The sequence below is a fragment of the Urocampus carinirostris genome, chromosome 4 (genome assembly GCF_059441175.1).
Source record: "Urocampus carinirostris isolate Australia breed hairy pipefish chromosome 4, RoL_Ucar_1.0, whole genome shotgun sequence".
Classification (NCBI taxonomy): Eukaryota; Metazoa; Chordata; class Actinopteri; order Syngnathiformes; family Syngnathidae; genus Urocampus; species Urocampus carinirostris.
The window spans coordinates 307,083-327,717 of record NC_142352.1 but is presented as its reverse complement, the minus strand read 5'-3'; the positions used below and the strand labels follow the sequence as shown (position 1 = coordinate 327,717).

The following is a 20,635-nucleotide window of genomic DNA, read 5'->3' as shown; positions in this document are numbered from 1 at the left end:
TCAAAACAGGGACCTAATATATGGTTTTGATTGCCCACCACCGCCTCCTTTGCCAGTAGGCGGGGCCTCACCGTCACCGGGCGGGAAGTCCGGGTCTTGGCGCTCGGGGGCGGAGGCTTTGGAGAAGAGCATGTCCAATAGGAACTTCCTGTCGCTGGACAGCGCGCTGACTTGACGTCGGATGCCGGCCGGCCGGGGGTCGGATCCCTCGCCCGACTCTCGCCGCGCCCCTCGCTCCGCACCTGGAAGGAGGAGGCGGCGGGCCGTGAGGAGGCGCGGCCCGCCGTCTTTTATCCTGAAACGTACCGTCGGCCGGAAGTCCTCCGTCTCCGTGGCGGCCCGGCTCCCCGTCAGCAGAGGGCGCCGCCGCGTCGCAGGGAAACTCGGAACTGCTTGGGTTGGGGCCCCGCCTCTTTTTCTCCCGTTGGGTGGCCGCCAAACTGCGCAGGAAGTGGTCTCTGTGGCGGGGGGAGGGACACCATGAAGTTAAAGGGGCGCCGGACGTCACCGCGTTTCGTACGGCGGCCAAAAACGAGTGCTACAGAGCGCAAGGGGGGATACTGACCCCGGAGATCGAATGGCACCGATTTTCAAACAGAGAAAAAAAGATAGGAGAAAAGGAAACATCAACGATAAAGAGTAAGCCAGAAAGGGAAATTTAACAGGTAAAAATGAAAAACTAAAAAAAAAAAAAATTAAAAATGGAAATTGAATTGAATAAAAAATTTCAAAAAAGAAATGGTTGAAGACAAAACAAAAAAAGGAAAAAGTGAAATGAAATGAATTTAAATGAAATGAAATGAAATGATCTGCATTTATATAGCGCTTTTCAAGTCAATGACTTCCCAAAGAAAACGTTGGACAAAATGTATAAAATGGGGACAGATAAAAAATGGAGGAAAAGAATCAAAAGAAAAAAAAGACAAAAACAAAAAAGTGAAAAGAAGACAAAAAAGAATAAGGAAATCAAAGTAAAAAAGGAAAGATGAAAACAAAGAAATAAAAAGGAGAGCTTGCTGCCAGGCTCCGCCCCTGCAAATAATTAAGGAAAGGGGAGGGGCCACATCACCCGTTTCAAGCCACTCGGTTGTCGTTAACGAAGGAGACCACACCCACACCAAAGCAAAGCCAATCGAGTCCAACGCAGCCCAATTAGCCCGTTAGCTTAAATTAGCCACGCCAAGGGCGCCGGACCGACAACCGACGGACTTACCGGAACTTCTTGAAGACGGGCTTATTTTCCGGGTCCGCGTCGGGCCGGCTAAGGGGAAAGACCCGCGTGGGGCCACGCAAAAACACGCCCGGGTTAGCGCGTCTTCCCGCGTTACCGTGGCAACAACGACACCACGCCACGCTTTGTCCTACTCACCGCTGGAAAACGTCCCCGTCGTCGTCGTCGGCGCTGCGCGAGGAAAAAAAAAAATCGGGTTTTCGGGAAAAAGTACGTTGCCGGGGTACACATTTTTCATGACCAAATTCAAGCGCTTCAAATTCAAGACGAGTTCCTGTTTTTTCCAGTACCAGAAATCCAGGAACCTGAACCGGAGTTTCAGACCCCAAGCTTATTTGGGTTTAAAAGCCTCACTTGCAGCCCAAAGCCTAGCTGCGAACCCTAGCCGTAATCCCATTTCAAACCCTAATTTCTAAGCCTTCACCTAGCTCAGAGTGTAACCCTAGCCCCAACCCTGTATGAGAAACCCAAAACCGGCCGAATACCCCAACAAGGAGCCTAAACTTTAGTTTCAAACCCTCGCCTCACTTCAGAACCAGAACCTTAGTTTTGAACCCCATTTTGGAAGCATAAAATAAACCCTTAGTTGAAGCCCAACACCTCACCTAAGAAACATGGCAACATTTTCAAGCGTTTCCCTTAAAATTAAAGCACTTTTCATATCATTCAAATCCAAAGATTTACAAGAAAGCCTGTATGACAACAATTTCAAGCATTTACAAGCACTTTTCAAACTTTAAAAACACAATATTGAGAGTCAAGCATTTTCACCGACTGGTGAGAAACACGGAGGCCAATCGAAGCCTTTACAAGCGCTTCAACCAAAAATGAAGCACTTTTCAAACCTTGAAAAATTCAAGCCTTCTCAAGCACCCGGACCAACCCCGACCACTTACTTGAAAGACGTCTTGGCGACGGCGGGCGGGTCCTGCGACGACCTGTGCACAGGTGTTAGCATTAGCATTAGCGACCCCACGGGTGTTTCGCAGGGCGTACCTGGAGGGAGTGGGCGTGTCTTGCGGGCAAGTGGGCATGTCCTGGGGGGCCTTGGAGAAAATCCTGGACTTCCTGATCGGAGCCAAAGAGGAAATGTGGTGGCTGAGGAAGGAGCGACTTCTTTGGGACGCGGCCGAGGGGGCGGCCCAGGGGGCGGAGGAGGACACCGTTGGTTAAAAGACCGGACGGAACAAAAGTGAAGCTGTGGCCCGGGGGCCGGCGGGAATGCTTTCTACGGCCCCCGAAATCATTTCGATACATTATTGCGGGGCCGTCAAACTCTTTTGAGCTCGGGGGACGTACGGTAGTAAAAGGAAAAATCTCAAAGGGACCGGACTGGTAGATTAAACAGAATGAAAGAGAAAGAGAGAAAGAGAAAGAGAAAGAGAAAGAGAAAGAGAGAGAGAGAGAGAGAGAGAGAAAGTGAGACAGATAGAAAGAAAAGGAAAAACAGAGAAAAAGATGATGGAACAAAGAACAAAGAGATAGAAAAAGAGAGAGAAAGAAAAATGGAGAGAAAAAAAAGTCATAGAAAAAGGAAGCGTGTGAGAGAAAGGAGAGAAAAGGAAAAGAGTGAGAGAAAAGGAGAGAAAGTCTTTGACATCTCCTGATAAAGTTTCAGGAGCGAGCAGAGAGAGTGGGAAAGGTGAGATGGCACAACATTCATTTGGACAGGTAACTTAAAATTAGTTTTACCTGGTTATATCAGTATCAGAAATTATTTTCCCCCCATTTTATTAACACTCCACTTATTGAAACATAAATATTTTGTTTGTTTGTTGTACATGATTCAATTGTTTGTTTGTTTGTACATGATTCAGATTGAATCGTTTCTTGTACATGATTCAATTGTTTGTTTGTTTGTACATGATTCAAATTGAATCGTTTCTCCGGCGCCGTCACGAATGGCAGCCACTCCAGCAGCTCCCGTGTTATTTTCGATTGTTCTCAGTTATTTTCGATTGTTCTCAGCTTAGGGATGCTGCTGGAAAAGTGAATTTCCCTTCGGGGATGAATAAAGTATCTATCTATCTATCTATCTATCTATCTAATTGAAGAGCTGAGATCCAAGACACGCTCTGCCACTTTAAGGGGCGTCGGCTACAACGAGCACAATATGAGCAACTGGCATTAGCGCCTTCTTTGCTAACAATAGCGGTCATCATGATCAATTGCGGTCCATTTCGGGGTGAAATGATGATTCCTTTTGTCTCTTGGTTCCAATATCTACAAAATAAGTCAGCTCAGATTTTGCTTTTTTTTTTTCCAACTTGAAACAAAGACGTGAAAACACGTCCTCGGCACCCAAGGGCCCATTCGGACGCTCGAACTTCGGACGAAAGGAAGACAAAAGAATCGGACGAGTCAGAAAAGGCGGGGCCAAAGGAGGCGGGGCACTCACGGGCTGGGCGGGGTCCCGGCGTCGTCCTCGTCATGGTGCGGAGGGGGCGGGGTCGAGACGGAAGGGGGCGGGGTCGGAGAGCCCCGAAGAGAGCCCGAGGGGCCGGAGGCGGCGGAAAGGGCGGGGCTGGCGGCGGAGGCGGGCGACGCCCGGGGGGAGGAGCCGGGCGAGGACACGCCCACATCGGACGGAGGCCGACCCCGCCTCCCGTCCTCGCCGCCCGTCGCCCTGCGCCGTTCTTTGGGAGGGTCCGAAACCTCGCCGTCTTCCTGACGGAGCGCCGTCTGAAGTCGTTCCGAAACGCGGAAGAGAAAATCCAGGTCGTTAACAAAAAGAAAAATGAAAAAGTAGATTAAAGAGAGGGGAAAAAAGAAAATGTGAAAAGAGAAAGAAAAGACAGGAGGAAAAAGCAGAAAGAGAAAAGAGGAGATAAAAGGGAAAGAAACCAAGAGATAAAGACAGCAAGACAGAGAGAACAAGGAGAGAAATAGTGAAGACAAGGATAGGAGGGATGGAAAGAGTAAGAGGAAAGAGAGAGAGAAGAGAAAGAAACAAAGAGGGAAAAAGACAGAAGAGACGGACTGAAGGGAGACAAAAGTAAATGAGAAAAAGAATATTGGAAAGACAGATTAGTAGAGAAAGAAAAATAAATTAAGAGCGGGAAAGAGAAAAAAGAGAGAGAAATAGAATGAAGTAATAGTGGAAGACAGAAAAAGAGCAGAGCGAAAGATGAGAGACAAAAGGTAGGAGAAAGAGAGAAGAGAAAGACAAAGAGAAAGATTGAGAGACAGAGAGAAGGGAAACCGTGGAAAAGGAGAGAAGGAAAGAGTAAGGAGAAAAAAAAAGTGAGAGAGAGCGATTTGGACTCTCCCATACAAGTGAATGACTCTGAAGGCGGTGGCGGCGGCGGCGGCAGCGGGGGCGCCCACCTCGTAGGCGGTCAACTGCGCCCTGAGGTCGGGCCGAGTGGCGGCGCTAGCGAGCTTGCGTCGGACCACCTCCTCCATCCCCAGCTTCTCCAGGCAGTCGCTCACGTCGTAAAAGGAATCCTGGTCCGGCAGGGCCGCCAGAGTCTTGTTGACCAGCGTGACGGCCAGGACCAGGAGGTCCTCGTCCGCGCCCGTCTTCTCCTGCAGGACCTCCATCACGTACGACCACGGCACGGCGCCTGAACGCGTCCCCGCCGTTTCGGGGAGAGGGGACTTAGAGGCAAATCTGAGCGCTTTCCAAGGAAAATGGCCGGTTTCAAACCCCAAACCTAAGCCCTACACCTCACCCTGTTGCAAACTGTAAAGCTAGCTCTATCTAAACCTATCCTGGGATTCAGCTTAAAACCCTAGTTCCTGAACCTACATCCGACCCCAACCCTAGTCACATCCCCCATTTCAGAACCCCGATTTCAATTGATGACCCCAAGGAACCGAAACCTTAGTCTCCAACCGTCAAAGAAGTTGACACAGTCCTAGAGCAAACTGTAACGCTAGATCGAACCCTAACCTTGGGAGCCAAGATTCAGCTAAAAACCCTAGTTCCTAAACCTACACCCGACCCTGGCTGTAACCCGAGTCACATCCCCTATTTCAGAACCCCGACTTCAATTGATGACCCCAAGGAACTGAAGCCTTAGTCTCCAGCCATCAAAGAGGTTAACACTGTCCTAGAGCAAACTGTAAAGCTAGCTCTAAACCTATCCTGGGGGCCAACATTCAGCTTCAAACCCTAGTTCCTAACCCTAACCCTAGTCACATCTCCTATCTCAGAACCCCGACTTCAATGTATGACCCCAAGGACCCAAAACCATCAAAGAAGTTGACACAGTCTTAGAGCACCCTCTTGCAGTTTCCATATGAAAACAATACAATAACACAGAGCGAGTCGAAGCGACGTGCAGAACGGAGGCGGGGCGCCTACCTCTCCGCCGGTCCACCGCGTCGACGGCAGCGATGAGGTAGGGGCTGTTGGAGTCCTGATACTCCACCAAGACGATCAGGAGCTTGAAGGCCGTTTTCATCAGCAGACGGGACTGGAAACATTCGGGACAGCGCTTTTTAAGATTTAGCACGGGCGCGGTCCTTCTGGAGCCGGGCTCGCGAACCACGTACGGCCCGGAGATTAAATACGGCTCGGGCGCTTTTCTCTACAGAGTTCCAAAGTCAGGAGGTAAAAACCCAACGTTGCTAAGTGCGAAGGCGAAACGACACCACTCTATAGGACACGTCATCGACTACAGTACGCATCGAAGCCCGTATGTTCGCTGCGGATCGACTTTACGCCGAACACACTGCAAACACCCAGAAAGGCCAGCAAACCCCTCGGCGGAATTTGATCATGTGCGCTCCAGTCTCTCTTTTGCTCCCTCACCGCGCCCTAATGACAACAACACCCTTCTTGTTTGCAGTATTTGCTGACATTTTTACAGAAGAACTTTATTTGCACCTTGTTTTGAAGCAACATTATTGAGGACAAAAATGGCAGTCAAATGAAAAGATGAGGGAGGGAGACAACAGCTCTGGTATTACTATTATTATTTTATAGCTTTTATCTGGAGAGCGGGTTTTGTTGGATTTTGGCACGGCTCTTTCAAATTTGGATCAGAAAAGTTCCTGACCCCCGTTCTAGAGCGAATCAATTCTGAAATGTGAAGCGTTCATAAGTGAAGTAACAAGCGCGTTTCAGTCCAGTAAATGAGGGCCACAGTTTACAGAAAACAGATGCCATTTTGATTATCTGTTGAGACACTTTATAGGGAAAACCCACAGAACAAACTTGAAACACCCTAACATACCACCCAAGCACAAAGACCAATTTGATCGGGTGAGCGAGCTGTGCTACGGTGGTCTCGTTCAATTTTCTCTGTTCAGGATCCTGGTTTGTAGCATTTGCTGACATTTTTAGGAAAGAACTTTGCTCGCACCTCCTTTATGGAAAGAAAATAGCCTCAACGATCTTCAGAGGGAGTTCAAAGTGGTATATAGTATTTGATGATTTGGGACAAGCTCTGGCATTATTCAATTTTCCTCAATTGTGAAATCAAATTCACTGTGAAAAATGAGCCACATTGAAGTCTTCATTGAAAATGTAGGGCGCTCCCTATCGTGCGGTGCGCCCTGTAAAATGGTGGACTGAGACCAGCCAGGTGGCCTAAGGCTCGGGTGCCCGCTCCCAAGAATGGGTCGAGACCTTCGACATTTTGGGGTGAAATCCCACGTTTTTGTTAACATGTCCGTCCTAATGCCGTCTCCTGCGGCTTTTGCGCAAGTTTCCCACAAGCAGAAGAGGACACGTCACAACAAGTGATTTGCGGAAGCACTCATGGATGTATCTAGCAATTTGAAAGCTACCGTTATTGCTTTCGTTTCACGAAACTGTCATTTTTCACGGCGAGTTCAAATCCAGACTTTTTGGAATGCCTTTTCAAATCAAATTGTCAAAAAAAAACAAATATTGCTCGCGCGCAATACGTCGCGTCGCATATGCATTTCAGCCACTTGTCGTTAAATGTCCACTCTCCCACAGTGCGAAGTCAACATCTCTCTCCTGAGTTCAGGGGAGGACTTGAGACACGCGTCTGACTGAAAGCGCATCGCCGTTTTGATAGTTCTGGTGGTCACGCCGTACCGTCAATCGGACAATTCTTCAAAAAGATCGACGGTAGGAAATTGGATTTACGTCCTACTCATGTGTAGACGTTTGGAAGACTTTTGCAAATTGGCTTGAAGACAACGAAGGCCTTCTTTTTACAATCCCGAATTCAATGCCTTTCAAGACTTTGCAAGGACGGGCAAGACTACCGTAACGCAGGAACTTCCCGAATGGATTGTGGCCGTTCGGGCGGGACCGTCGACTCCGAAAGTGAAGAAAGCCGACCTTTTCGTGGAGATTCGGCGAAAACCGAGGAGGAGGATTTTGACCCCGACGTCGTGGATCGAGCGCCGAACGCTTTCGAACAAAAAACAAAAACGTTTTATCCGCGTGTTCGACGTTGTCAATCTATACGAAAAACACCGGAAGGTTTTGCGTCCGTCGTATATTCAAAATAAGCGTCCGATCGCCCGATAGTGCGGTGCGCCCCCTGTAGGGGAAACCGTTCCGGAGACGGGTTTACCTGACTTCCGGTCAAAGAGTAGAGCCATTGGAGGGTCTCGCTGTGGTGGACCACGCCGTTCATGCCGTCCACAAACAACATGATCTGGCTGAGAGCTGAAAGACAAAATGGACACCCATCGGAGGGTCAAGCCCCGCCCCATCTCCTGCTACTACACCGGAAGGGGGCGCTCTTCACACCGACCCTCCCGTCGTCTTTGGGTTAAAACAACGCGCCGCCGTGTTGAAAATCCCCTCGAGTCACCTCGATCGGGGTGGACAAAACTCTGGCCCGTGGCCCGCATGTGGCCCACTTAGAGAGAAAGGGCAAAACCTAATGACATTGTAAATAATACTAAAAAAAAATGCTACTTCAAAAAACGGTGTCCCTAGAACAAAAATCCACGACAGAATTAAGAGAGAAATACTCCAAAAAGACGACACAACTAAATATCCAGTTGAATGCTTAAAACAGGGACACCATTTACTATTTTGCTTCCTTTCTAAAAGAAAATACTATTTAATACAGTAAGACTAAAACACAAAAACATACTACTCTAGAAACACTAAAAGAAAAATGACGACAGTAATAAACCCAAAATACCAAAAAACACGATAAAACAACCACAAAAAATAGATAGATTCCTAGATAAATAGATTTCCAATTCAGTGATTAAAACAGGGACATCATCTATGTGTTGGCTGTTGAACTATTTATAACTCATGTATTTGAAAGGAATCGAAGATGTAGATGTCTGCCTGTATTTGGATTCACGAATAAAACAATGGGATCCTTGTCCAGGGTGGCCCCCTTTGGCCATATTTTGGAAGCCAATGCGCCCCCTAGCGGCCTCATAGAGTTGCCCACCTGGGACCTCAAGGATTTTCAACTTCAAATGTCAATTTCCTAAATTGGCCTTAACAGTACTAATAAATAACGTTTTTTGAATGCACAGAAATCCCCCCCCCCAACCCCAACATTTATGTTATGCATTGCACTCTTCTGTATTGTCTTCAATCGTTAACTGGGGGGTGGGAGTGGCGAACAAAAACACTTAAGTCATGAGAATGAATGAGGCACCCAAAGTGAAGGGGACTGAGGAAAACAGCAAGCTGCTCTTTTCCAGAATGCAAAACATCGCCACGGCGTCTCAAAAGATTTCCCAAAATACGTTGCCAACATCATTCGTGGAATACGTACATCGAGGCTACTTTTTTCAATACTTATCCGAGATATTTCAACTTTCGCGTACGAATCACACGTTAAAACGAAACTGCAGTGTGGGAGTCAAGGAATGACGACGCGCTAACGCTGTCCTGTCCATTAAGGCGGCGACAACATTTACGTCTGTGTTGCAATCTGGCACTATTTTTTACAGTACGCATCACAATCGGTCTTTCGAGCCAGAGACTGCACATACGCGAGCCGCTCCGCTGAAATGGTTCACAACGTTCACCTCGGAGGATGTAGTTCTGGTAGTTGTGGTCGGCCTCGGCGCCCACTTTGACCAGGCAGGTCAGACCCTCGGAGGCCACGAACTCCGGGACCAGGTCTTTGTCGTCCTGCCGGGTCGCAAAAGTGAGAAGGGGGTGGGGGGGGGGGGTTATACGTCACCAGGTGGGGGCCCCTCCGTCCGACCTACCTGGAAGAGTTGCTTGAGCGAGAAGAGCGAGCGGCGAAGCTCCGGACCTTGGCTGTTGTACAGTTTCTCTGCAAAGACAAGACGGACGCTCTAAGCCAGGGGTGTCCAACTCATTTTAACTGGGGGGCCACACAATAGAACAAACATTCTGTCGGGGGCCGGACTAGTAGATTACAGTGAAAGAAAAAAGAGACAAAGAAATGAGAGAAAGAGAAGGAGAGAAAAGTAGAGGGTGGGACAAAGAAAGAGAGAAAAAGGAGAAAGGGAGAGAGAGCATGAGAAACAAAATAGATAAGAAGAGAAATAATGAGAGAGGGAGAAAGAAAGAGAGACAAAGAAAGAAATCCAAAGAGAAATAGAACAAGAGAAAGAGGGAAGGAGAGAAAAGAGAAGGAAAGAAAGAGAGAAGGGGAGAAAGAGAGAAGAGGAAAGCAATGGAGAAAGAGGGAGAAAACGAAAAAACACTGAAAGAGAGGTAGATACCGAGTGAGAGGAAAAGAGTGGAACAGTGAGTGAGAGTGAGAGAGATAAAAAAGAAAGAAATACAAGTACAGCATTTGTGAGAGGCACCTGCCTTTGGCAAGTGCATATTTTTCAACCTGCAGCTCATTTTTCTCTTCCGCTTCTCCGAGCATTGTCCCGTGGGCCGCATTGCATCCCTTAGCGGGCCTGATCTGGCCCGCGGGCCGCATGTTTGACACCCCTGCTCTAAGCGGTCGGCACCGAAAGGCGTTTTTGAAAAGGCCGCGTCTGAAATGGCTCCTCGGCGGTCGACCTGCCGGTCACAATTTCTGTATTTCGAAGGATTTTTTAATTTTTCCTTATTTCTTTTGAATTCTGTTTTCTTGAATCTTGGAAGCCATTTTAGTTTTTATCAGGAAACTTTTTTTTTCCCTTCTATTTTTACGGAAGAACCAGAGTTCCTGCATTTTGGAGGAACCATTTTTAGTCTTTTTAAATATATTTTATGGCTTTTCTATCATTTTGGGGGTGAAAAATAGAATTGATTCGAACATTTGTCTTTCTAGTTTTCTAGAAGAACGTTTTTTGTGTGTATTTCAGAAAAACTAGTCTTTTAAAATATATATGTTTTGTATTTTTCTGGAATTTAGTTTTTCAAAATCATTTGGGGAAATATTTCTTCCCTTCTCGTTTTCTAGAAGTACTTCTTTTCCGTATTTAAGATGAACATTTTTTTCCAAGGGCGGCACAGTGGCGCAGTGGTTAGCGCGTAAACGGCACAGTTTTGAGGTCATGGGATCGAACCTCCTGTGTGGAGTTCGCATGTTCTCCCTGTGCTTGCGTGGGTTTCCTCCCACTTTTCAAAAACATGCATGTCAGGTGGATTGGCCTAACTGAAATCTCCCTAGGTGCAAACGAGCGAGTGAATTGTCCGTCTCTGGCCGGCAAGCGGTTGAGGGTGTCCCCCGCCCACAGCCCGAAGAGAGCTGGGATGGGCTCCGGCATCCCCGCGTCCCTACTGAGGATAAACGGTGCGGATCACGGACGGACGGATAGACGGATTTGATTTTTTTCCCCGTGGAAACAGAGGGGCCGACCCGAACCCCTTCGTGACGTTGCACCTTGTCTCGCAGAAAATCGGCAAAGAGATTTTCTATGGGAAGCTTTAAAAGGAAGACCGTATTCGAACTCCCCCAAGCAGGGTAAAAGAGAGGGTCCGGAAAGGGAAGACGACAGGAACGGACGGGAAACGCTCCCGATAAAGTCGGCCCGGCATTTCCTGAAAAGGGGAGAGAAAAAAAAAGAGGAAGAAACAAGAGGCCGCTGTTGACGAAGGACAGGAAGCGGAGAGAGAAAAAAACCTCGCCAACAAAAAGCCGAGCCGAACGTCAGCCGGAAATCCTCGATTCCGAGGATCTCGCTTTAAATTCGGGTTTTGAAAAGAAAACGTGGTCGTGGGACGTCACTCCGACGGCTTCGAAACCAAAGAACTACAAACTCGAGTTCAGTGAGGATCTCTGAAGGATTCAATGTGGATCTCAATGACTCACGACGATCCATGGAGTTTGCTGCGCTGAAAGTAAAGGGTCGGAATGATTTTGCAGCCACTTTTTCGTTTTATTTGTTCAAAAAGTTAAAACTATCCAATAAAGTGTGTTCCACTTTGTGATGGTGTCCCACTTCTTGTCGATGCTTCACAAGAAATGACACTTTGATATCTTGAAGTCTGAAATGAGGCAAAAGGTCACAGCCTTCAAGGGGGCCAAAGAGTTTCGCAAGCCACTGTCTATCGATTTCAACGATAAGCCAAAATCTGTAAAACATTCACAAAAACATCCCCAAATACGAATGAGGTCAAGAAAGTCGGATCTATTACGATTTTTCCTTACATGTTCATCTTTTTCTCTCCGTTTTTGATGTTCTTTTCCTTTCTCTTCTCTGTTTTCTTTCTTATCAGTTTTCTTTTCCCCAATTTTTTCCCTCTATTCATTTTTGACGATCGGTTTCCTCTGATTATTTTCCCTTTTTTTTCTTTCATTTTTCCCCTCATTTTTCTCTTCGCTTTTTCCATTTATTTTGATCGAGTTTACATTTGACCTCTTTTTTCCTCCGTTTTTTTTCCTTCCTTTTTATGCTTTATCGTCCTCCTTTTCCCCATTTTAATCGTCCCGATTTTGCTCTTTCACCTTTATCCTTTCCGTATTCTTTTTGTCTTTTTTGCCTTTTTGAGTCTTTCTAGTCGGCGTCCTCGATACAGAGCGGTGGAATACGACGCGCCGTCCCTTTAAGAAGCGGAGGAGGACGGAGACTCACCGAGGATGGCGTGCACTCGTACCGACAGGTGTGTCCTGAGGATCAAGACGGGCTTCTTTCCATTCCTGGACAAAAAGACATTCCCGTGAAAAGCGCCGACGTCTCCTGTAGCCCCTTATCCGGGACTTTTGGGTTTTTCCTTGCCCGCATGCGAGTTTTAGATCAGGGGACGCCGTCGCGGCGGCAGTCCTTTTTTTGGGCGATAAAGGGCCAAACGGAAAAAAGGATAAAGGACTCACTCCACGTCCCGGTAGAAGCTCTCCAGGTCGTCTCGCTGCTCGGCCAGGGAGGAGTCCAAGTCCAGGTAGTTCCCCTGAGGACTCACCTGTAAGGTGCACTCCTCCAACTGAAACCAAGGGGTGAGAGACGGATGAGCGGTCGCCGCGGTAACCTCCGCCTTCTTTTGGCGCGTGTGTGGATGCATTATTAGGGAAAATCATTGGAATGCATACAAAGATGATGCCCAAAACTTATTTTCTATTTTCTCACGTTTTGGAGGTTTTGGAATTGGGCTCGGTTCATTTCCAATTTCTCCAGTACCGTTAAAAGAGGAAATCTGCTCTATTTCTCCGTTCGGTTCCCGTAGTAGCAAAACGTTATCTCGAATGGACGACCGAAGCTCTTTACAATGTACTTCACACCTTACCCAAACACCGATAGCGGCTTATCGGGGGCATCGGCCCGAGGACACTTCCGTCGTCGTCTCAGAGGAGCCGGGAATCGAACCCGCGACCTTCGCGACGGACGGCACCCGTCCCGATGAGATAGTGACCCGTCCGGGTATTTCAGGGCCGATACCGATGAGCAGTATCGAGAGGCGGCCGGTCGACAAAATCGGGAGCCGATATTCATTTGCCGTAAAAGCTTGAAAATGGCCGGAAGAAATGTTTCATTTGTTCTAAAATCAAATCCGACTTGAATCGCTCTCTGAAATCTTTGACAGGAAACCCGTTTGAACTTGAACACAACTCACTTGACGATTCTTTCATTTCATCCGAAAACAAATTTTAAAAAATGTGGCGTGGAGTAGGAGCGGGGCATAGAGAGTCTTGGCTGCATCTGAGGCTTAATAATCTGCCCGTTGAATAAAGAAAATGCCCAAATATCGGTGCTGATAATCAGTTGTCCTCTAGTCCTAATGCACCTGTAGGGGGCGACGGCGCAGTGGTTAGCGCGTGTGCGACACGGTTCTGGGGTCATGAGATCGAACCTCATGTGTGGAGTTTGCATGTTCTCTCCATGCTTGCGTGGGTTTCCTCTGGGCACTCCGGTTTCCTCCCGCATTCCAAAAACATGCATGTCAGGATAACCAAAATTGTCCCTCGGTGTGAATGGGCGAGCGAATTGTCCGTCTCTGTGATTGGCTGGCAAGCAGTTGAGGGTGTCCCCTGCCCACTGCTCCAGCACCCCCGCGACCCTACTGAGGATAAGCGGTGCAGATCACGGATAGATGGAAGTCTTCATTCGAGGCGAGGTCTGTCGCGTCAGACTGACGGGAAACATGGCAAGCGAGAATTTCAAGAACTTTCCTCCTAAGTTTTTTCCTGACCTGGAAAACACGTGGTTACAATGTAGGCGTTTCCCCCGGATTTCAAGCACCCGCACAAACCCCGATCATTACCCGAAAGGCGAAATTCTCCAAACGGGCGCGCGTAGAAAAAAAGGTATGTGGGCGTGGCCGCGTCCCACTTTTCAGGTCCGTCCGCGTTCTTCGGCGAACGCCCCTTCAAAATAAAAGGAGTCACTTCCTGATGAGGCCGCCACGGGAAAAGAGCGCCATCCAGCCAAAAACCGCAAAGACAAAAAATTGTTTTCCGGCATTCTGGGCGAGGGGTTTAAAAATAAGGCCGGGGGGCCGTCCCGGAGACCATTCACGGATACCTTCCTTTTTATCGGTTTCCGCGAATCGCTCGCAAGGAAAGCAAACTTGTATTCTGGTTTGGAGTATTACAGTACTTGAATTATGTAGTATTCCCATCATAATATGACTATAAAGTGGAATTTTGTAGTATCTCTATCGTCGTATTTTAGTATTTCTGTAGTATTCCCATGGTAAAACCTTTGTAGTACGTCTGTGGCATTTGAATAGTATTACAGTAGTTGTGGTATTCCCATCATTGTACTTTTGTAGTAGTATATTCATAGAATAGTAGTACTGGAGCGGTATCTTTGTAGCATTTCCATAGTCGTATTTTGTAGTATTTCTATAATACTTGTGAAGCATTTCCATGGTAGAATATGTTTGGTACTTGAGGAGTATTTCTGTCGTCATATTTTGGTATTCTAGTAGTACTCTAGCAGATTTTGTAGAATTTGCAAAAAAAAGGGTTTCCTCAGTGGCATTTTTGTGGTATTTAGTGTTTTTTGTAATGTTTCTGTACTTGTATTTTTCTAGTACTTGTGCCATGACCTCTGTATTAGTATTTTCCTGTTGTAGTATTACCGACAAGGAATACGAGAGGTCCCCGTTTTGAAGCACTTAATTGACGATTTGATTTTGTCGTGTTTTTGTAGTACGTACGTAGTAATAAAGTTGTAAACAAACAAAGGGAAAACGGAAACAAAGTCGACACCATTTTTCTTATTTTCTGTACTTTAAGGACTATTCTATATTATATTTTGAGCATTTTTGTGGACGGCCGGATGAAACGGACCGACGGGCCGCATGTGGCCCGCAGGCCGTCGTTTGCTCACCCTCGCTTTCCGACATACTTCGGAGGAGATTTTTTTGAAAGCGTATTCCGGGAAGTAGGAGGAGCTGGTCTTCAAAGTATGCCAGAAACCCAAAAAAGTACGAGTTTCTGCACGCTAGCGCGCATTTTAGGAGCATCGCCGACACCGGGGTTAGCGAGCGCAACCGGAGGTGCGCAAACGACGGCTTGAGGGGCACATGCGGCCCACCCAGGCTTTTCACCCGGCCCGCCAGACGAAAATGCTCCAAAATGTCTAATTATATATGTGTATATATAAATAATAGTAAATAAAGGACTCAAATGAATTGGCAGGGTGGCAACTTTCTTCCCATAATCAGTTTGCGTGTCTACTACAAAAATACGACAGAAAAACTCGAAAAATACTACGGAATTTCTACCAAATTGACTGCTTAAAAGCAGGGATCTAATATATCGATTTGCTCTTGATATGAAAAGAAGACAATTCCATCGAAATAAAACAAAACTATTACAGGACAATCCAATACTACAGAAACACTGCAGAAATACTACAAAAGTAGAACGACACACACATTGGTATACGGCGCCCCCTTTTCTTTATCTTTGATTTCAGATCATCAAACACTTTCGAAAACAAGCCAAAGAAATCCGATCGATTCCATTTATGAAGGAACGACGAAATACCGAAACCTAAAGGGCCTAGCTGAAAAGTCAGTGTTGAATTTCATGTCCTGGAGCCAGTTTCCTGGAAAAGGTTCTCATTTTTGGAGTTTGGAGCTGCTATACTCTGAAAAATGCCCTGACCGCTAGCTGAAGGAGCTAAAACGCAAGTGTGTCAAAACACAAAAAAACTCCCAATTTGTAAGGGCAAGAAAGCCTAATCCACGTCAAATCATAAAAGAACTGTGACTAAGCCTAGTTTGGGGAAAGCAAAATTCAATTCCACATGCCTCCCTCGCCCGACATGGATTGCCAAGAAATCACTTCGATCGATTCTCTTGGAGAAATTTTCAAGAACGCAATCGACGGGTCACGATACCAAGAATTTCCACAAGAAATAACAAAAAAAAAAGGATTGAAAAAGCCATTTCAAAGGCTGTAGGGCTGCCGCGAACCACTTTCAGAGCCATTATCCACAAACGGAGAAAACTGGGAAGAGCGGTCGACCGACTGGGACGACTCCAAGAGCGTGACGACGGCTCACCCACGAAAGAACCTCGAAAAACATCTAAGGAACTGCAGAAACTGGTCAAAAAAGGGCATCTGTGGGAGAGTTTCAAGGCAAAAACCAATGCTGTCAGACAAGAACGCAAAGAGTCGTCTCATATTTGCTGAAAAGCGTCTTGATTATCCTCACGACCTTCGAAGAACATTGACTGTTGACAGATGGGTCAAAAATGGAACTTTATGGAAAGTGTTCCACCCGTAACATCTGGCGTCAAAAGGCAAAAGAACATGACGCCGACAGTAAAGCATGGTGGTGGTCGTATAACGGTCCGGGGTTTGCTTTGCTGCCTCGGGATGACGAAGCTGCCAGTGTGCTGCATTCTTTCTTTTTCTAAATCTTTTTGGTGGTTTGAGTTGGCATTTGGACTGTATTTGAAAGAGTCATTTTCTTACTTTCACCATTTTCATCCTGCAAGTAAAGAAAACCACAAGCACGTTCGTAATCTCACTCTCCTCCCCCTCTGCCTCCTTATAATATATATCAGATTATATCAAGCCTCTTTAAACTCAGTCAAGCATTCAAAACACTAAAGAGAAAAAAATATTTCATTTAACTGTTTTTAAGGACCCCTCAAACTATGCTGCCCACTTTTAAAGTGTGTCCTATTTGACCACCGGATGGCACTGTTGTCTACGAAACCAGTGCCACACGAAGCATCAAGACGCCAGACAAATATAGCGGCGACCCGAGTAGGGATTCCACGATGCCGAAGAAATACAAAGTGTTTATGTTTTTTTTTTCCAGGATTCAAATCATTTTTTTACGGAGACGTGATGTATTACACACTGTTCCTTTAATAAAGTCTTCACAATGAAAACTTGCCGGTACACTAGATATACGAATGGGGATGAGGAAAAAAATGTCCTCATCGGGCGAATGTTTGCTACGAGATTTCAAAACAGCGAAGGAAAAAAAATAGAAAAAGGGAAAAAAAACGAAAAAAGAAAAAAAACAGGAAAAAGCTGACGCGACATTTCCAAGTAAGGCAAAAACGAGTCGTGGAGGGACCGGGACAAGTCGGAAGCGAGCCAGGGGGCGGTTCCTCGGTCGGAACCCAAATCAGAAGCTCACCTGTCCGAGTCGCTCACCTTGAGTGGCGCGTCCAGCACTTTATGGACAACCGGAAGCAGTTGGAGAAGCGGCGCGTTCTCGTCCAAGTCCAGCCACGGAGGCCGTCTCGGTTCAGGAAAGTTAGTACAGATGAAAGGGTCCTGGTCCAGCAAGAACTGGAGCCGGCAGGTGACCGTCGTCATGGCCTCTGGCTTCTGGGTTCCAGGTCCGAACTTCGGGCGTCCACGCTTCCCAACGACGTCAGAGCGACGCGCGCCGGCGGCCTTTTAAAAAAAAAGCCCCGAAACTTACGCGGAGCTAAGGCGAAGGCTTCCGTCTTTTCCTTTCAAAATAAAACGACGGTTTTCCATTTCGCGCACTTCTTGGACAGTGCCGAATCAGCAGTGACGTCTCACACTTTTATTTTGAAGACAAAGTTTGACCCCAAAAACCTTTCGAAAGCAGGGAAAGTCATTTTTGTTCATTGTGATTCGCACTTTTGGTTGTTCAGTTCATTTTCAAGTGAAGAAAAAGTCAAAGAATGACGTTTAGTGCTTCTGAATGAAACTTTCGAAAGTTGCACGAGGGCGTCCTCTAGCGGTGGACAGCGCGCACGTCAAACACTCACGAAGCTTCTGGCGGCCATCTTGCGTTGCCAACAATGGAATCGCAACTGTCTCTTTCGGGACGTCGCTCAAAAATGCTCTCAAATCTCCTCGAAAAAGAGAAAATCGAGGGAGTCGAGAGAGAGATTGAAAGAGAAATCATCAAAAAAGAAAAAGTGAAATACATAGAAAGGAAGGGAAGGATAGAGACATAAAAGGAAATCATAGGGAGATAAGAGATAAAACATTAAGAGAAACAAGGGAGAAGGAAAAATGAAGCAAAAGAAAGAAGAAGGGGTGAGGAAATAGAGATAAAGACAGAGAGGGAGAGAGGAAAAGAAGGTAAAAATGATACAAATGAATAAAAAAGAGCAATTGAAAGATAAGAAGAACTAAAAGTAGTCAGAAGTGGAAAGGGGGAGGAAGAGAAATATTGAAACAGAGAAAGTGATGGGAAGATTGAGAAAGGGAAAGAGAGGAGTGGCGGTGAAACATAAAAAGAGATACAGATGAGAGAAAAGGTAGGGGGAAGGGAGTAAAGATGAGAAAGAAAAAAAAGAGTAAAAAGACAGACTCAGAGAAGGAAGATAAAGAAAATAAGGGGGGAAAAAAGGAAGAGATAAAGAATGGAATAGAGGGGAAAAGATAAATAAGGGAGAGAAATACAAGAAAAAAAAGTGAACCAGTAGTACAAAGGAATAAAAAGGAGGGCAAGTGAAAGAAAAGAACTATAGTCACAGAGGAAAAAAAGAGGGACACACAGAGAAGGGAAGAACAAGAAAGGGCAAAAGAGAGAAGAGGGAGAGAGAACCATAAAGAGAGAAACAGACAGAGAGAGAAAGGAGGGCAAAGAGGAAAGAGAAAGAGAGAAGAAAAGCAAAAGAAGTGAGAGCTGGAAATGGTGAGCGTGAGCAGTAGAGGTCGCTCTCTCCTAATAAGGGGAGGAATGACCTTTCACCTCCCTACGGAGTCACCACTCACCGTCCCCCGAGGGGGCAGAGGTCAAATGGGGAGTCTGCAACCCCACCCACCCCCCTCCTCCAATTCTCGACGACCTTTGCCACTCGTTTCTCCGCCAAACCGCAGGGGAGGGGGGGGGCGCCCCGAGCACATTTGCCGCGTGAAACAGACTCCTCCATTCGAGAGAGTGAGTCAGAGAGAGATTAAGAAAGAGAAAGAGAGACTAAGAGATAGACTAAGAGAGAGAGAGAGGGAGAGAGAGACTCAGAGAGGGAGAGAGACTAAGAGAGAGAAAGAGACTAAAAGAGAGGGACTAAGAGAGAGAGAGAGAGACAGAGAGACAATAAATGAGAGAGACTAAGAGAGAGAGACAGAGGGAGACTGAGAGAAAGAGAGACTGAGAGAGAGAGAGAGACTAAGAATGAGAGGCTAAGAGAGAGATTAAGAGAGAGAGATCAAGAAAGAGAGAGCGACAGAGTGAGAGAGAAAGACTACGAGAGAAATTAAGAAAGAGAGAGACTAAGAGAGGGACAGAGAGACTAAGAGAGAGAAAGAGAGAGACACTAAAAGAGAGAGACTAAGAGAGAGAGACAGAGGGAGACTGAGAGAAAGAGAGAGACTAAGAATGAGAGAGTAAGAGATAGACTAAGAGAGAGAGAGTGACTAAGAGGGAGAGAGAGAGACTAAGAGAGAGACACTAAAAGAGAGAGACTAAGAGAGAGAGACAGAGACTGAGAGAAAGAGAGATACACAGCTAGGATTGCTTTGGGAGTGGTGCCTGGATTTGGCGACACCAAGTGGACGTATTTAAAACTTCTCTCTCGGGCGTTGACTCGCAGGCCAGGTCAAAATCTCGGCCTTTGGAGGACAAGGTGGATTATCAAGCGCCCCCTAGAGGCAACAATATTCATTGTCAAAAAGAAAGTATGAACACATGCACTTTGATATCAAGGTGCATTCTTTTCTCTTTTTTTGTTCCTTTCTTTTTCCCCGGCTATTTCTCTTTTGATTCTTTCTCCCGCTTTCCTTTGATCCCTCCATTTTTCTTGTCTTTCTTTGCATAAGTCTCGGCAAAGAACGAGTTGAAAAACCTTGCATTCTGCTCACTTTGTTTCCCTAGTTTGTAGGGCTTCCTCGCGCTTCGCAGCGCTCCTTTTCGCTCCGACGATACGCGCTGTCCCTCCATGTGCGGCCATTAGGACTTTCCTTTTGACTTTTTCTCTACCGAGCAGCAGATGTAAATACGAGAACAGTTTTGGGGGGGCCGGGAAAGCCAAATTTGGCCCGACTTTCTTTGGGCCCCATCTCCGGCGGCCCCCGCGTCCTAAATCCTCAGCGCACAAAGGAAGGAGCTCGGGCTACCCGGATTGACGGGGTCTGGCGGGACCCGGTCACCATTGCATTATCGCCGGGCAGAGTCGAGCGATAGGGCACGAAGGCGGGCCCCGGCCCCCTCGGCCCCCCCGGCCCCGTCCCGCAGCCTATCGGGAGACGTCTGTGTTTGCTCGCGTCAATATTTGGCAGGCTTTTATTGTGAAGGGACAGAGGTCCCCGCCGAAGGGCAAGGAGACCAGAGGGAAGGAAAGAAGCAAAGAAAGGAAAAAAACAAAGGGAGGGAAGGAAGTCAGTAACAAAATAGGAAAACAAACGAAAAAGAAGGAGAGGACAGAAACAAATAAACATGACAAGAAGGGAGGAAAATGAAGGGAAACAAGGATAGGAAAACAAAGAAAGGCCAGGGGCAAGAAGAGGATGGAAAAAAGAATAAAAGAAATAGAGAAAAAAGAAAGGGAAATAAAATAGGCAAAGAAGGCCAAAGAGAAAAAATAGATAGGAAAAGAAAGGGAGTGAGATAGCAGAGAAAGATAAAAAAGGGATGGAGGGAAAGAAAGAGGAAAAAAAGGAAAAAACAGAATGTGAAAGGTGAAGTCAAAATAAGTCAAATATGGATGGAAAAGGAGAATGGAACAATGGAAATGAAATCAACTAG

The 20,635-nt window shown here is 46.6% G+C and overlaps 1 protein-coding gene across 4 annotated transcripts in view; it reads right to left on the bottom strand.

The window, feature by feature from the left end:
• fhod1 (formin homology 2 domain containing 1) overlaps positions 1–17,372 on the bottom strand; it is a 29,271-nt gene extending 11,899 nt beyond the window's left edge. The window contains exons 1-15 of one of the 4 annotated variants that reach the window (XM_088333373.1): positions 17,119–17,372; positions 12,370–12,476; positions 12,131–12,195; positions 9,356–9,423; positions 9,170–9,275; positions 7,735–7,829; positions 5,541–5,652; positions 4,559–4,797; positions 3,630–3,913; positions 2,228–2,347; positions 2,128–2,169; positions 1,370–1,399; positions 1,214–1,261; positions 307–458; positions 72–242 (exon numbers count right to left, since the gene is read on the bottom strand). In XM_088333373.1, coding sequence (XP_088189499.1) covers positions 72–242; positions 307–458; positions 1,214–1,261; positions 1,370–1,399; positions 2,128–2,169; positions 2,228–2,347; positions 3,630–3,913; positions 4,559–4,797; positions 5,541–5,652; positions 7,735–7,829; positions 9,170–9,275; positions 9,356–9,423; positions 12,131–12,195; positions 12,370–12,476; positions 17,119–17,283 — 1,804 coding nt within the window. In that variant the 5' untranslated portion in view covers positions 17,284–17,372. The remainder of the gene's footprint in view (positions 1–71; positions 243–306; positions 459–1,213; positions 1,262–1,369; positions 1,400–2,127; positions 2,170–2,227; positions 2,348–3,629; positions 3,914–4,558; positions 4,798–5,540; positions 5,653–7,734; positions 7,830–9,169; positions 9,276–9,355; positions 9,424–12,130; positions 12,196–12,369; positions 12,477–17,118) is intronic. The other 3 variants (XM_088333374.1, XM_088333375.1, XM_088333376.1) reach the window with 3 other exon arrangements.
• Positions 17,373–20,635: the final 3,263 nt, after the last annotated feature.